Genomic DNA, 17,751 nt, shown 5'->3' with positions numbered 1-17,751 from the left:
TGGGGTTCCAATTAAGATATTAAAATATGCTGTTAGTTCTTTTTGATTATTTATTACGGAATCATTTTCACTTCTTTCTTTTTCAACACAACTTTGACCAATTTCAGTTTGTCCATGCTCAAAATCACTTAAAATTATAATTTCTTAATTATTACTTATGAGTAATTTATATCTAGGTACACAACAATCATATAAAACTTAAAAACAATTATAACATCTTAATAGTTATACGTGAATATTTATAAATTGGCCTATCTAAACGTAATTTAACGTCTACATTTATAAATATAAAAAGTAAAAATTTGGACGACTACATTATAATTGAAAATAAAAAGATCTAAAAATGCACAGTGGTATGATGTATGCAAAGCGGCGCGCGCGATAGGCAACGTTGTAACGTTGCATGGTGCGTTACGCGCATTGTTGCTTGATAGCATAACCGAATAGTCGAATAAACCAAATGTCAAACATTCGTGAGAACCTGGCAAATACCTATAACCTAATAATGAAAATTTTTACTCTACATCAATTATTCACAATAACAACTCCTTAGGGTAAGTTCATCAAAGACCTGAGTTCGCATCATGAGTGTAGAGTATCTATGAAGTTCAGTGGGTACGCTGTTGATGTTCATGGGTTCTTGGCCTCGATCTGTGCGAACCTTTCGACGAGCTTGCTGACGAATTGGCGCAAGATGTCCTGCCGCATGCGACCTACGTCTAGGACCTCTTCGTGGTTCGCCTCGTCATCATTGTCGTAACTCGTCACACATTCGTTGGTGATGAGGGATAGCGCGAATACGTTCAAATCGCAATGCCTTGCTGTGATAACCTGGAAAGAAGTGTGTTTGTAAGTGACTGGTGTCCAATTTTGCCTACTATCTATAATTAGAGAGTTTAAAAAATTATTACCTACTCTCTAATTATGTATGAATTTCCAACAGCAACGATCAAATAGGAATTATAACATAGATAGGTATGTGCATGGAAACGTGACCGCAAAAGCTCTGAGGAAAGTGACCAATTGATTTCTTCATGGATATGAACTGAAGAAATTTTGGACGATAAGTACTTCTAAGATTCATATAAATGTGCTTTGTACCTCGTGTACGGTGGACATGCCAACAGCGTCGACTCCGACCATCTTCAACATGTTCAGTTCAGCAACGGTTTCGAAGTTGGGTCCTCCGAGACAAGTGTACACTCCCTCTCTCACTATGTTGTCGATGTTCAACTCTTTCGCGATCTGTAAATAAGATTTCAAAGTCAATTTAGGCCCGTAGAGTTGGTAAGGTGACAGTGGATTTTACAGCTGTGAATATCAAGTCCGTGTAAATTTCTTAAGCCACTGAAAATAGGAAATGACTAGACCAGATCAATAGCCAGCGACTTCTAATCTGAAACTTTGTTCATGCACCCGTCCTTCAGGGGGTAGGCTGAAGTAAATTGGGAGGTCTGTCACTGGCTCTTAATCTATAGTCTCAGAGGTTTTTGTAGAAGGCCGCCTAACTACAAATCAACTTTTCAGTTTTAACCAATTGTACAGATATATATATTTCTGCTACTAAGATATCACAAAAGGCCTGCTTACTTAGTTCAATAACAGTATTCTTGATTGAAACCTTCCAACAAATGAAACAAAACCCTTCATCGAAAACAAATAGACTTGTTATTTAATAGAAGGGATTTCAATACCGCTATTATGAAGTTGGATAATCCATAACCAGTTTTAATCTAGGTAAGTATATACCTACGTATAAATATCCAAAGTAATCTCAGGTACCACGTTTTTAGTTTCGTGACACTGAAACTACGTGTTATCTGGTAATGGCTTTGTGTTATCGTCTAGTGAATTTAGTATTTATTTACTAAGGTACTGTAATCTTACAATGACTAAAATGTCATAAACGTATTTTTCTATCCTCACGTGCTATTTAATCTTATCCGTAGAAATTGGTAGTAAATCAAACCCCGCGACTTGACTTAGTACTAAATGTAGTAACTATTTATAATTAAGAAGAGGGCTTTATTTGAACTAAGGAAACAAACATTAAGGTAGGCATCAAGCAAAACACTACGCAGCTGATATTTTGTCGTGCGTCAAGTTGTAAATCGTACTGGGTGACCCCTGATAACCTTGGCTCTAGTTATGTTAATGAAACCACAGTGCGCATTCACAAAACATTTTAAGGGTAACAAAGGAAGTCGTAATAAATATAATCTCAGATCTTAACTTGCATTTTGCCTTTAAGACGCACTTCATAGGTCAAAAGCTAAAGATTAAAACTCACGTGCAAGAGAATGTGTAACTCGTGTTATCTGACACTAAGACCCCCCGTGACAATGATATATCCTATAGAGAGATAACACCCTCTAGATAGGTAGGTATACATAATTATTATTTAATAAGACAAATCTTTAAGTTAGTACTTCTAGTTATGTAGTAAAATTAGCAATAAAACAAAACAGTTTGTGATCTAAATTGCATTACAAACTGTATTGTGTTGTCTTTCATTGTCTTATTTTTGCAGACCTCTAATGGTTGCCCGTCATTGGCACTCTGATGAATATCTAAAGAATAGCCATAAGACTTACCTCTTTTGCTACTTTTCTATATTCGTAGTTGTAAGCTTTGCTCATAGGTGGGAAGCGAGGGCCGAACCTCTCGTCATTGGGCCCGTGCAGAGGATTGTTACCGGCGAAACCCATCATGTTGATGTGATCCTTCACGATCATGATGTCACCAATCTTGTATGAAGGATTTAGCCCTCCAGCCGCATTGGTGGCAATCAGCGCTTTGATACCAATGAGCTTCATCACACGTACGGGCAGACAACACTGAAATTCGAAAAAAGATTTCGTAAGTAGGTTGTAGTCTTTATAATTTTATAAGTAATCATAGACCTGAGGCATAGACATTCAGTAAGTTCTGGAATTAAATAAATAGGAATCGTTCTATGTTATCTATCTTATGTTAAAAAGTTAAGTGTAAATCTGGTAAACATATAATGGTTTGATGTCGATTATGTAAGTGATAATTCTTAATTATTATAAAAAAGAAATGCTATAATTATGTGTGGAGAACTTAATTGTGAAGCTTGTTCTGTGATTTTCTGAATCTACGAGTCGAAATCGCCTAAGTATCCTTTTGTAAAGAATACTGTGTTTTAGCGTATACCTAAATCGTCTTGAATTAAATTGATAACATTTTAGCCGTCAAGCAACAACCTGAAAGCAGAATTCCCAAAAACATTACTTATCAGTTTTACGTACCTACCTACCTAATCTGAAATTAGCGTGTAGCACACGTGACGGGTATTTGTTTAGTCATTTGTTTATTAACTTTTAAGTAGTCGGATTTCTTCTTGGGAAAAGAGTCAGCGGGATTTACCAAATCCATTGTATTTTTGCACGCTTTGGAGCATTAACATTTTTGGTTTCGGTACCTACATATTAACACTTTTAATTAGTAAAGTCGATTTGAAAACATACATTAAAATAATAGACAACTAGATGCCTACTGCTTTAAGATGTAGAAGAGAACCTATATTATCTTAAATACTTTTCATTAATACTTATTGTGCCAGAGCTGGCCTAACGTCAAGAGGCACAAAAAAATAAATTCTGGATGTCCATGAACGTTAATTTAGGTAATAACTAGATATCTTCAGTGACTAAGGATGTGTTATTGTGTTGTTATCATCATTACTGGTGGTTACGTATGCAAAAAATCTAGTTTTACTTCGCAATCTTGTGCTTCTATCTAGGCTTACACTCCTACTACTTATCATCATTATTTTCGTTTTCTTAACTGTATTTTAAGTTATGTGACATATTTATAAAACGATCACTAAAAGAACGAGAGCGTCTGATATTGGAAGTATATTATCTCGCCGTGTCCGTTACTCTCCATTGTAATGCTCATAACAAGAGATAACCCCCCCGCTGGGGGTCGCGAGCGCTTTGCATCAGCCACATCCAGATATGGGTATGTCGACGACGAGAATTTTCCGTAGATTACAGAAATGTTTATTTATATACGCGTAGTTAAGAACGTAAAGATCGTAAGACATTAGGCGGTTACATCATTGTTATCTGCTTAATCTAATAGGGAAAAACAATGTTGTTGATTCTGTTACATTGTAAGCTCATGTTGAGCCTATTTATCCTAGACAATTCTAATTAATACTACTGAAGAGAAACTATGATCTGTTTCCGTACCTACACATTCAAATACTTCAGTTAAGGTTATGTTATTTTTTAAATTGTTAGAATTATAAAGGATACATGAAATGAGCTATAAGGTCAATTGTTATGCCTATTTTAAGGTAAATAAACTGCATATATATAGCTTATAGTGTCATCTACCTTCCATAGTGGGTATCCTTCATAGTAGTGGAAGCGTCCCTGCATGGCTACGACGGGGATACCGCTGATCTTTCCGAAGACCAGTTGTCCACGGTGACCCTCGACTGTGCTCACAGGGAAGTTGGGAATGTCCTCGTATGAGATAGATTCAGCATCTGTGATAGTTTCAGCCAAGGAACCTGTAGAACAAATATCACATACAGTGTAATTGTGTGTCTATTCAGAACAGTCATCAGAATTTTTCTATTGTGCAACGAGTTAGTCTGCTCACTTTTTGATTGCACAGATCCGTTATGTCTGACATGAATAGCTTAGCTTATCGAACACAATTGTCAACTACAGGTATATACAGGTGTCGATAAAAGCAGATAACACTGCGGTGTTACTAGGGTAACAAAAATAGCGTAAATATTCGGTTGAGGTGCATATTGCTAAGATAAATGTGCCAGTCTGACTCATTACATGTGCAAGACGAAGCTATGCAAAGTGAAGATGTTTTATTGTGTAATATTTAAAACCACCACCAAGTCAAATGACCGTAACTGTGCATCATCATCTCCCTTTCCCCAACCATTCTAGGCAATAACTATGTTTTAGAACCATGTCGAACCCAGTCTTTTTGGTCGATAAGTTTCTCTTTGCATAACTTCGTAAGAAAAATTAGCGTGAATTAATATATACCCTCTTTCCAATACGAACCCATCCCAGAGCCGCAAATAATGCCGATGTGCGGCTTCACAGAGATACGCGACAGCAAGAAGTTTGCTATTTCTAGTAGAGTTTCGTAGGAGTATCTGAAACAATAAAAAGAAACATCAAGGTTGTGTAAAAAAGACAACCTTCACTAACCAAAATACCTAACTTAATACATAAGTACTGCCTCCCGCTCAATCTGAAAGAGATCCAATAGCAGTAATCCTATCCTTCAATAGAGCATCAATGCCATATTCGTAACGTAAATCAAAAGCTTCCTACATCGTCAGAGCTTTATGAAAATCAATTGCTGATCATGGCAGCTTCGTTGAAAGCGTTGGTCAGTTGCATTGTGACACGGCCTAATTTATATGAACTCGATGCGTCTGCTGTACTGATACGCCACATAAATTGATGCACTTGGCTTAGAGTTCATAAACGAAAGGAACTTTACTCCCTACTAAGATGAGATTAACTTTTACGTCATAATGCATCAGCAATAATGCCAGTCTCGGTCTTTTATTTATAGAATTTTATTTATAACTTCAATACCGAAAACACTTGATAAAAAATTTACCATTTTTTCTTCGGGTTATTTTAATCTGAACGTCCTCCATATAATTATCATGAATGTTATTTATTCTTTTAAGGGCAATGAATCTGCGTTATACAAATTCCTAAATCGTTTCCACGTCGTCGCTTTATTACAACCTCTGGCATCTGTTTCTTACAGTGGAATTTCCTTAAAAAGGATATGGATTTGAATAACACTGCCTACCTATATGCCCTACTACTGTCTTAGTTATGGGTAATTATGTACCCACGTTAAATTATATATTTCAGATCTCTTCTTTAAAGGATCAATGAATATCATATCTTACGAAATATTTTTAATTTTGCGTTTAGTTTTAAAACTGTTATCAAACTCCTGGATATGTTTACTCGTCGCTTTATCTAAACCACTATCAGTCAAGATTACTTGACACGCCCCCTTCAATAAAAATACTTTTGGAATCCGTTTGTAAATCATGTTGTATATTTAGTCTTTGAATATATTATCACGTCAGAAGGTTGTATGGAATTTTACGAGATGGACAATCCAGTTTTGCCTCAAGAATGTGTAACAAGAACACTCATCACCAGTGTGTTAGAGTTTCCGCACGCTTGTCCAATTGCATGTAATTGCAATCTGCATCTCTCCCGGCTTCGTGTCGGCGATCATACGTGATTGTAGTCATTACCGGGCTATTTCGTTGAGGAAAAAAGCCGGTTAATTACAATTCATACTATTTTTACAAGACCACATTTTTGCGAAGTCGGTGCGGGCCTTTATGCGTAAGTAGAGCTACGTATAACGTTTATTAAATTTAGTTTATCAAAGACAAACCACAGGTACTTTTCCACTAAGTACTTTTTGACTAATGGTTAGTCAATAAAATATTGACTCATAGTAGGTCATTACTCGGGTTAATTCCCCCATTATTTTCCTTCAGGTGTGTGGCTAAAGCCCAATTTCATGAAAAATATGTTCACAACAATACTAAGGTAATTGTCGTAGAATTATAGTTAAACTTGTAAGTATATGTGCCTGCTGCCTACACGTTCAATGAGCCGTCTGTTCGTAAGTAATTGATTGCACGAATATAATTTTCAAGGATGAAGAAGTTTCTGTACACAGCGATTGACTGTTATGATTCTTTAATTTATCGTTTAACCTTCGTTAAAGTATTGGATCATGGAACGTAAAAGCATAACAAACAATAGATCTATCTAGAATTTTTACTGAATAGAAGACGGTTAGAGTTTGATTTAAAGATGGTGAAAGGAGCATATAATTATTTAATTAAATTAATTGGCTGGCAATTGCTTTGTAAATTATTATAACGGTTTCGCAAGATTGATGTTGGACAGGTACACTAGAATATTAAATTAAGTGAAAGTTTTTTTTTGTAGATATGGGTATACAAGTAGGCAGGTTTAACAAAACTAGTAGACAGATGAAGCATTCAATATTTCCTTTCATAAATACTAGAGGATAATATAGCAGCTATTCCAACACGACAATTGAGTATTTGTAAACACGATAATCTTAGCGTCGGTACATACCCTTTAGGTGAGTTCCCATTTCCGTTTCCATTGGCAACATCCGTTTCAACTTCAGGGAGAACTTTCTTCGCCGGCACGAAAGCCTTGGCGTCATTTAAGTCATTCGCGTTAATAGGAGCCATCACTGCACTTGATTAATTGGTAAATTAATAAATAAATTGTTAGCGTAGGTCTCTATTGGTCGATGTCCGAGAATGAAATGCGGCGGACGATAGCCTTCGTCAGTTTTATACATTGAGTCAGTTCTCGCATTGATACAGTTATCGTGATACAAGTTCATTGGGTGTAGGAGTTTCAGCCAGTGATCAGTGGAAGGGTACGTCCTCGGTTATTGATAAAAAATAAATATTTTATCTATGTTTTTATGTTCACGTAAGAAAATTGTGTAAGTAGAGTTTTTGAGATCAGTGCACAATCTTGCGGTAGGTTGCATCATTTTAGCTGCTTGACTCAGTGCTTATCAAAATTTTGGTTTTTTATATTGTCTTAATTGAGTAATGTACATCATACATATGTTAACGAGAGTAATTATAAAATACTGGAATTGATAAAAGTAACTTTTTAGTTTGTTATAAGTAGCGCAATTGTCACAAGATTTGTCTTTTTCATGATCATCAGATTACATACTTACATTACGAATTATGATGAAAAGGCGTAAAAAATACTTATCATTCTAACCTTATCTCTGTTGTTTATGAAAGATTGAATCGAAGTCGCAAAGCAAGAGAGAACATGATTGATTAATATTGATCTAAAAATTATAGGAAAAACACAACAATGCATCTTCGTAGGTTTCGAAGTAATCATCAATATTCCTTTACAAAGAACAGATTAACCCTCGGTGGGATTCGCTCTTTACCGATTTTTCCAAGTAAACATTTTGCTTCAGCACGCGAAACTGCCAGCAAGCTGCACGAAAGTTTTGTGTTTCTTTTAGCAATTGCAAATAAGATCTGTAATTGCAAACTTGAATACAAAAAAATGCAAATAAATTTCGAGACAAACACTCTTAGTGGTCATTGAATGCTTGCGTATTTGCGTCACGGGTCATGGGTCCCATTAAAGCGCAAAACAATTAATCTTAGTACGACCAACAGGCAATGATTGTTCACAGTCTAGCAATTCGTGGAGCATATTTTTATGGACATGTACAAATATACGATACTGTTTACTGCTGTTGGATTCAAAAGCAGTATAAGGCAACAGTAGAATAGGAACCTAATATGTGTGAATGTTTGTAAGTTGATATGCATTGCCTCCTAACTACTGAACCGAATTTAAAGTTGCAAAATAATTTGCTAGCTACATATAGTTCCGGTACTTATTAGTTTAGACACAAATTCCTACAGAAACTTTAGACTTAGTTCAAGGATGTAGGCCTGCAAATATCATGGCCGTGTGTGTAGGCACGTTGACTGACAAGTGACATGTATTAGGAACACTAAATTTCCTTTCCATACAACTATAACTGGCTGTTCCCCACTGTTTCACTTGCATCCTGAGAAAACTAATTCCCGAAACTATGACCTTTCAGGCTCTAGACTGCATGTTTTGCGAGAAAGCTGGTCAGAGCTACTTTCGCATGTTTAATATTTTGTCTTTTATGACACTTTTTTATCGTTATCATTTTACAAAACTTAATTCTGCCTTCAATGATTGATTTTCCAAAAAACAAATCAGCTGTTTTAGCTTGATTTCGAAAATAAATTAAGTACCTATATCGAAATGTAGCTGACATTACCGATGATAAATGAATTTATATTTTTGTTGTTTTCCTGTGTCACGGGCAGCGTCAACGTAGCAGGTATTTAGTATTTACGAAGGACCTTACTTTGACTGAAACACGCTAAGTAAGAAATATGATACTAAGCATGACTAAGCCACTGACTTCTCTTGAACGCGTTCACATTTAAACGTCAAAAATTTTAAGGAAACTGGTTCAACATGAACTCGTTTGAATTAATTATGGTGTAATGCAAAATAGACTGTGAACTTTGTTAAAAAACACGTGGTTCAAGTCAGTTGATCTTGAGTGATCGTCAGTGTCCAGTTTATTATTTATTCAAATAAGAGTTATATTAGGTATCTTTAGTGAAGCCAAAGCTCTGATGGTCCCTTTTTGAATACTGTTACTGTTACTGTTACAGCCTTTTTATCGTCCCACTGCTGGGCACAGGCCTCCTCTCACATGGAGAAGGACCTTTTTGAATAATTGATAATATATGCGCTTACAGGTCGGTATTACTTATACATTCCTTACAATTTACAGAGAAATACTTAGGTACCAACCTGTGATAGAAGTTCCTAGTAAAATTAGCACTGAACACAGTTGAGCAGACTGTTGAGCAACTCCTGACAGGTTAGAAGGAATGTTCGATATTGATCAGGAAAGCTTAGGGGCTATTATCAACAAAAGCAATGCTTAGCTGTTAGTACAGATCAACACAGTTGAGATTACAGTGATGAAACCATTACCAAGGAAGAATCTCGTTAAAAAGAGCTTAATTTACACTAATTACGTATAGCACCGAGTTCAGATAAGCTGAGTATCTTCATATCTAAGTATGCCCCATGGTCATCTTTACTATCGGGGTGAGTTTACTATCTTGACGTAGAAAATACGGAACAACCATTAAGTAAATAGGATATAAGTAGGAAAATGATGTAGGTAATTATTTCTACACTGTTATTTATCCTATACGTAGAAATTGTATTCATATTATACTAATATTGTAAACCTGAAAAGTTTGTTTGTTTGCTAATCGTGCTAAACTCAGGAACTCGAGTCTCGAATCGAGGAAGGATATAGGCCGCAAATGAAACCATTGGCAGAAGCTAGTATGAAATATTTTATATTGCTCAGCAAAGATTTTAATGAAGTCTACCTATATAAATTCAAAAATTCACTTTCGTTAAAACCCATAACAATAATTATGTAAAATAAGAGAATTGATGAATAATTTAGTAATGATCTGTTTTATTACTAAAGATATGCGGTCTATTTTAAAACACGAGTGTAAAAATTGACCTTTTCTTCAAAATGTCGTGTGGTTTGATGGTATTTAATAAAAATATTCCAATCAGGCAAGAATCTGAGATATTATCGTGAGATCCGGAATAGCTGGTCTGAAATTTTATAATAAAAGGATTGTTATCATTCGTAAATGCACTTTATCAAAAAACCGTCGAATCGAAGAATTTGATTGTAATCTTAGTGACATTTGAAAAACAAAAAGAAATCTTCGTTTTTCGATAAGTAAAATAGTAATGATGTGTCATGAATTTATGACGATACCACGCCCCCCGGTCGGGCATATTGATAACAAGTATGATACATTTTACTTCCAAGCATTTCGAAGTATTTAATTTTATCTAAGCTAATGCGTATATTTTTTATGCGCCATTATTCGAGAAACTGATTGATATAAAATTAGGTTACCAAAACATTACTTTAAGATATAAAAAAAATGTGCTGAAAATTGTTTCTTTCTACTTAATTTTGTGAATATTTTAGTTACGATATGAATTATTTCCCATCATAATTTTCCAAAAAGGATTAAAAGGTTACCTTTTACATATAACTATCGACTAGCTAGACTAACTCAAGCACTGAAAAAACGAACGTCAAGTTCGCCTTAAATACTAACGCTTTTCCTCTGCTTTCTTCAGGCCTCTTAGTACCCACCTATAAAAAAAAATGTTTCTTGATATATTGTAATATCTATTATGTTTTCGTTCGAGAAAAAATACAATATGAGACATCTGCGCAATCAGAAAATGTCAGTGCCAGCACTTAGTCGGTCATGTTATCGGTCATAAGACAAACTGTAATAAATAAAGAATCTTCTGGACATACTTCACTGGCACGGAAGCGATGTTGTCTATTATCGCTTCATAAATGTCGCTGGTCACAAACATTTATTCTGTACCGTTGTACCGTTAAAACTTAATGTCAATTAACAACACGTCATATTATTTTGATGACGCTATACCAGTGTTAAGTAACTTATTTGTTTTATTTGTTGTTTAAATGATGTAATTATGGACACCAAAACAATCATTACTGTTGGGTGGGGGTGCTGCTACACGTTTAGATTACTCGAGCTATATTTACGATCATGATTATCACCAACAGTTTTTATTTTAACAAAACAAATTGTCTTTATGACTTTCATACATACTACAATTACATTGTATATTCATATATTGAAACGGTTTTCTTCTTCGGCCACCTGGCATGTAGCGGATAACTATAGTAGTACCTGTATAAATATATGTATTCCTTAACTGATCAGTTAAGTTTTCTAAACTGAGCGATGTCGTGCATAGACAGATTTCAGAAACTGAGAGGCGGTCGTAAAATCGTAACGGGTAGTCGAGCCTTGTCTATCAACCAGTCTTATCTTAAGAGTATTGGGTTGAGGAGATCAGATAGGCAGTCGCTCTTTGTAAAACACTTGTACTCTGCTGCATGCATAGACTGGAAGCAAACCCCAACTTAGTTGGGAAAAGGCTAGGCAGATGATGATGATTCTGAAACTAAGAGGCTTGATCGCTGGAATTTTCTAAATTATTTGACATCCATTAGGAAACTCCATCCTACCTATCTATCCGAGCGTGGTGTTCAAGAAAAACGTTGATATGAAATCAAAGTTTTACAAAAACGTAGGTAATGTCATCTTTAATAGGAATATGTATGTATGCTACAAGCTCACATCGAATGAAATGCGTCAGATGCGTTAAAGGTCAAAATTAAGTAGATTTATATTGCTGAGTCTACGATTGGACTTTGTCTTGATTCTTGATGACGTATTCTCTTAAATAATATTGCGGAAAGAGCGATCTCTACAGTTAAGTAAATATGTAACATAATAAGTTTTTTGAAAATGCCGTAACCACTAACAATTTACGCCTGAAAATGGAATTACTGAATTAATTTGGACTTTACCTCTTACTATATCTGACGTTGACAGAAAAGGATAAGGTTTAACTGAGCTAAGGACATAAATACCCCGAACAAGTATGAGGAAACTTATAACTTATTCAAACATAGATTTGATCTTTGAAAGACCCATCGGCGCATACAATAAGTAGGGACGTAATCAGGACATCACCTTCAGTTCCCTGTAAGCAGTTAGTAAGAACGATGTGGCCCCTTATAGCATTCTCAGTATTTTTAGCGTTCTATTTCCTCAAAAATAAATTCAAAAGACCACGCCTATATCCACCAGGTTGCATTTTTCAGTTTTCATTTATATTCGTTGCGAAATCTATTTTATCGCTTGTAAATTTTTAGGACCGACACCTTTGCCGATTTTGGGAAACTTGCTATCCGTTGCTTTGAACTTGAGGTCTAAGATACCTCACCATACTCTATGGCGTCGCTGGGCAAACTTGTATGGGAACCTGCTGGGTTTGAGACTGGGACTCATCAATGTTGTCATTGTCTCGGGGAAGGATTTGATAAAGGAGGTGTCAACTCGTGAAGTTTTTGACGGGAGACCCGATGGGTTTTTCTTCATGATGAGATCGTTCGGTAAAAAGCTCGGTAAGCTATTTTCATTTTTTTTATAACACTTGGTAGGTAACGCAGTTTTAATCACTGTAACATATTTTCATATAAAGTCACTTTGCTTATCAATGCACCCACAAATATTTTAGGAATCGTTTTTAACGATGGAACCTCGTGGTCCAAGACAAGGCGCATTGTTCTAAAATATCTAAAAAGCTTTGGATACAACACACGTTTCATGGAAAACTACATAAGTGAGGAGTGCAGAGAGCTTGTTAAGTTGAGAACAAACGACGCCGGGAGGCCGATACTAGTGAATAACATGTTTAATATTACAATCGTCAATATACTGTGGAGGCTCGTCGCTGGGAAAAGGTCAGTACTGAGTTTGTTATTTACATACTTGCATATCATAAAAACTTTAATCTTATTTATAGCCGCACCTATACCTAAAGTCAAGAAAATAAGTGTTACTCATTTAGAATCTACAGACCAACAACACACAGCCCCAAAAAAACAAATACCTATAGTTTTTGCTTTTTATGTTTATGCACACTCAGTGCATAAATACCTAATTCATTAACGTATTGCAGATACGATTTAGAAGACAAAAAGCTGAAATTGCTTTGTGACCTGATAATGAGGCTGTTTCGTGCTGTAGATATGAGTGGGGGCATACTGAATTTCATGCCGTTTATGAGGCATGTGTTCCCAGGACTGTCAGGATACAAAGAATTGAGTGGCATACATAAAGCTCTTCATGAATTCTTGAAGGTGAGGTGACGTATTAATGGATAAATAATCGGTGTGATATTTGCATGATTAGAAGTATTAGTCAGAAGTGTTTTACAAACTTTTTTATATTGATTAAATATTTGAAGTTAAATTGGAAACTAAACCAATTGTTTGAGGCGGACAATGCCAAAATCAGAATTTTCCACATATTTCGACTTAGTGGTGGAGGGACAGAAACACGTAAAAATATAGTATGGTGAGGTCAAGTTTACAATAACAACATATCTCACCAACGATAAAGTTATTATTCAGTTCAGGGACTGGTGTTGTGCGTAAGAAACTCTGAATACTGTTGACAGGTTTATTATTATCTTTTCAACAAGTATTTTTATTCTGAACCAATTAAATCTGCTTTCAATAAAGGCGACAATTAGCTCGGTTGACTGGTAATAACTTGCAATGCTTTGACATTGCGTATCGCGGGGCTTTATTTAAATTGACTTAGCATTTTCAAGTACATATTTGTGTGCAGAATAAATTTAAATCTACGTATGATTACCATGAATTATATCAGACTACCGACTGATAATAATATACATTACGTTTAGTCAGAATAAGCCTGTCCGCGCGTATAGAATCAAAAGACTGCTTTATGTATTGCTATCACTAGTTCGAGGTCTCCCACACTTCCTATTTGCTATAATTGTGCTTATATAATTAAATGCAATTTTGTTCTAATGCGTAATCAACAGGAAACCATACAACAACATGAACAAAGCATCGACGTCAACAACCCTCGTGACGTCATTGACGCCTTTCTCATTGAAAAAATGGAATGCAAAGATCAATTCTGTACGTACCTATATGGACTATTCTATTGTCTATTATCTATATCTAACAGATTTCCTTCTACTAAAACTACTTTTAACATGAAACCTTGTTAAGATGGTTTTCTCTGTTCTGTTTTGAACTCTTTTAGGAAAAATCACATACAAAGAAATAGTTTATTAACTCACATGAGAGTTGGAAATTGGGTGATGAATAAGATTAAGTGTAGGGTTAATAAAAAGGTATGATAAAAAAAATCAGGGTGAAATAATACAGTGCCAAAGTGGAACAAGTTAATGACAATATCTTTGCTCTTGCAAGATAATGTTAAAATGTAATTAACTTATCTTATATTTGTTAATGAAAAATAACTTATTTTTCGCTGACGTAAAAAGCTTGTCAAATAACAAACATGATGTTTTCTTAATTACATGGAAAAGACACTCATTTGTTAGGATTGTGTATTCTATCATAATCGTGTACCGTTTTTTGTTTTAATTTATTTACAGTTCGTTCGGTCATAATGAGTTCACTTGTTTTTATTCGAACTCATATCATAGGGCCAATGTGCTACTTTTTATCAGTTTTATTAAAGTAAGTTTTCAGTTCAGGGTGGACCTAACACCATAACCTGAACTAAAAAGCCTCGGTGGGTACTTCTTGACCTAGTAATAGGACTATCTGTATACCATTAACCCTGATAAAACAAAACCAACAATAAAAATCCACGTTCATAGAAACTCCCACTGTATTACAATCTAACACCTTCAAAGACCGCAGAAAAACAAACTTTAATGCGCAAAGCAATTACTTATTAAATTACTTAATAATTTGATGACGAAATATGATTGATTCATAGAAAGACGCCTCGTCATCTTACTAAAGTTACCAAGTTACCATCTGTCTATCTGTACTGTACCTATTTGTACGCATACAATATGCTAATGAGTCTGTTTGACTGCTCCAATCTATGGCACTTTCCTCACAAACTTTCATATACCTATCATTAATCAATATGAAAACTATTTTGATATTGTCCTCTTTGCTCATCCGTCATCACATTTAGTTACAGATGAAGAACTTCAAGTTGTCTGCCTAGATCTCCTGGAAGCTGGCATGGAGACAGTGTCCAACACCGCGGTATTCATGCTGCTACACATAGTCTTGAACGATGATGTACAGCGACGGCTGCATGACGAAATTGATGACGTCATCGGTCCCCTCACACCACCTGCACTCAGCGACAGAGCCAGGTTTTTATTTTCTGTGTGATTGAGTAAGATACCGCATAATATTTGTCTATTATCATTATCGTCATCAACCTAATTTATATCGGGTGTGTCGTTCACAATCACATTAAATCATATGGCATATACTTTGTGATATTCTATGGCGAATTGTAAAAAAAATAACCTAATCCATTCAGTGGTTTAACCACAGGAGTCATTTTTCGTTTTTATAATTTACAACATCATGTGTAAAGCAGAGATAAAGTTAGGAGTATCGTATCTTTTGATCAGTTGACAGCTGTCAGTTTTCAAGGGAATATTTCAGTTGTTTGTAATGACTGACTTTTATATGGTGTTCTAATTTTTGCACATTTTTATTCCATTTACTTTGTTTGAAAAAATCATTTTTTTATTTTAACGTATTTTTCTTTTATCTTTGTGTTAATAGACATATGTTAACCAGTATATTAACGCATTTAATTTAATGTGATTATGAACGACACACCCGATATAACAACAATGTTTTATTCACCCTGCTTTGAAAAGAGGCTGTTGTAGCTCACCTGATTTCATGATGATAGCGGTACTGAGTGCTCTAATTGCAGTCAACTTAGGGAAAATGTCCCTACCTGTTTTTAAGCCCCCAGATTTTGATGCAAATGGTCATGTGCTGAATATAAATTCCCATGTACGTAACCGATGTCTGTAATTTGTAAAGGATGGTGTACACCGAGGCGGTGTTACTGGAGTCCTTACGAATATCAAGTGTCGCAGCCATGGGCATCCCGCATATGGCCCTTGAAGACGCGCGACTCGGCAATTACATTATACCCAAGGTACTGCACTTATTGGAAACCTTTAACGTTTCGTTCCTATAATTGTGATTGCTTATAATTTGATTTTAATTAATGGTTAACCAGAGTTTTCTATTGATTAATTGGTCACAACAAAGTTAGATTGAGAATACTGATTGATCTCAAAGACAATCATAATTAATAAGGAAATGAATAGTGCCTTTCAACGGCCTAGACGTTGGGGCGACTAGATGCGGCTAGCGGCGGATAGGTCTCCTTTCAGAATTAAACAGCACAATACTGAGTCTCTCTGTTTTCATTTAGAGGTAAATCAACGATTTTTACAGCATTTTCAGGTGGCTTTCCGTTAGTTATATTTTTCATCAAGATGATGTTTATCCTGCGACCAAAATAAATAGTAATATCTGACGAGAATTTAATCAGCTAATTTACGTTATTCAACCATAGTCTGAACAATTTTACTAATTACTTACAAATCGATTAATTCCTAATGCGCTACCTATCCAATTCATAATGCAAGTAGGAACGCAAAATTATATAAAAGATGCGTTAAAATAATTAATGTTAATGACTTTCTAATTAGTGTATGTTCCCCAGGGGACATTCATTCTGTTGTCTATGTACGACCTGCATAATGGTACGCATTGGAAGGACCCCGACACATTCCGACCAGAGAGGTTCATCACTAAAGAAGGAAATCTTATTCAAGACGAGTCGCTTATGCCTTTTGGAACAGGTTAGTTCTTTTTACTCTTTTAAAACCTGTTTTATGTTACCTTTGCTAAAAACCAAACAGGCATTCTAAATTTAACTCAATATGTTACAAAAAATGGTATGTACGTAAGTCGTTCACAAACTAAAGTTAGGTTCTTATTTCTGTTGACTGACATTTGATATTTTTTCCAGGAAAGAGACGTTGCATAGGGGAAGGGTTAGCTCGATCGGAACTGTTTATGTTCCTTACGCATATTCTGCAAACGTTTCGTATCAAGATACCAGAAGGGGATACAATACCATCTATAGAACCTAACGACGGACTCTCGCTGTCCGCCAAACCATTCAGAGTAATTTTTGAAAAAAGAATTTGAGTCTTGTCATTTGTTTTAACGGCCTACATTGTTCATCCTACATCATTTGTTTATAGGTACTTGATGAATGGAATAACACTGATTTGATTCTTGTGAATGGAAAGACGGTTTAACTAATTAAATGTCGTTAGCTCTTGCTCAACTTGTTTTATTGATGACATTAGCAGAATTGTTGTGAAATGAAACTTCCCCGTCATGATTTAAAAATTCAGATTCTCAAAGCTAATGTAAATTAGTAGGCAGTAACAACACAACGTCTTTGAAATTTTACGAATTCGACTAACGTGGTCTTAACTGTGTAGCCCAAATCTGTATAAAATGTTCATGCATAATGCTAGCTATACCTAATTTAGCTAGCTGTACCTATTTATTTTAATA

The 17,751-nt window shown here is 35.3% G+C and overlaps 2 protein-coding genes across 5 annotated transcripts; one reads left to right on the top strand and one right to left on the bottom strand.

Annotated features, from left to right (window-relative positions):
• Positions 1–34: 34 nt before the first annotated feature.
• Positions 35–7,441, bottom strand: LOC110370072 (purine nucleoside phosphorylase). Of its 2 annotated transcripts, none has more exons than XM_021325787.3 (6): positions 7,167–7,441; positions 5,049–5,161; positions 4,368–4,546; positions 2,595–2,837; positions 1,102–1,245; positions 35–831 (listed from the first exon to the last, which is right to left on the bottom strand). In XM_021325787.3, the coding sequence occupies exons 1-6, from the start codon at positions 7,286–7,288 to the stop codon at positions 631–633; spliced, it is 1,002 nt and encodes a 333-aa protein (XP_021181462.1). In that variant the 5' UTR covers positions 7,289–7,441; the 3' UTR covers positions 35–630. The 2 variants fall into 2 exon arrangements, with proteins under 2 accessions (XP_021181462.1, XP_021181463.1); XM_021325788.3 differs by having other exon boundaries at positions 5,067–5,161.
• LOC110370071 (farnesoate epoxidase) lies at positions 3,724–17,640 on the top strand. Of its 3 annotated transcripts, none has more exons than XM_021325786.3 (9): positions 3,724–3,987; positions 12,463–12,714; positions 12,828–13,053; positions 13,272–13,452; positions 14,166–14,265; positions 15,308–15,494; positions 16,189–16,306; positions 16,883–17,021; positions 17,192–17,640. In XM_021325786.3, the coding sequence occupies exons 1-9, from the start codon at positions 3,984–3,986 to the stop codon at positions 17,371–17,373; spliced, it is 1,389 nt and encodes a 462-aa protein (XP_021181461.3). In that variant the 5' UTR covers positions 3,724–3,983; the 3' UTR covers positions 17,374–17,640. The 3 variants fall into 3 exon arrangements, with proteins under 3 accessions (XP_021181461.3, XP_049706669.2, XP_021181458.3); XM_049850712.2 differs by lacking the exon at positions 3,724–3,987 and adding an exon at positions 7,347–7,482 and having other exon boundaries at positions 17,192–17,637; XM_021325783.3 differs by lacking the exon at positions 3,724–3,987 and adding an exon at positions 11,570–12,397 and having other exon boundaries at positions 17,192–17,638.
• The last annotated feature ends 111 nt before the right edge of the window (positions 17,641–17,751 follow it).

This window comes from Helicoverpa armigera, chromosome 11, assembly GCF_030705265.1.
Source record: "Helicoverpa armigera isolate CAAS_96S chromosome 11, ASM3070526v1, whole genome shotgun sequence".
Classification (NCBI taxonomy): Eukaryota; Metazoa; Arthropoda; class Insecta; order Lepidoptera; family Noctuidae; genus Helicoverpa; species Helicoverpa armigera.
The sequence above is the reverse complement of the archived record's forward strand: the minus strand, read 5'-3'. Positions and strand labels throughout refer to the sequence as shown.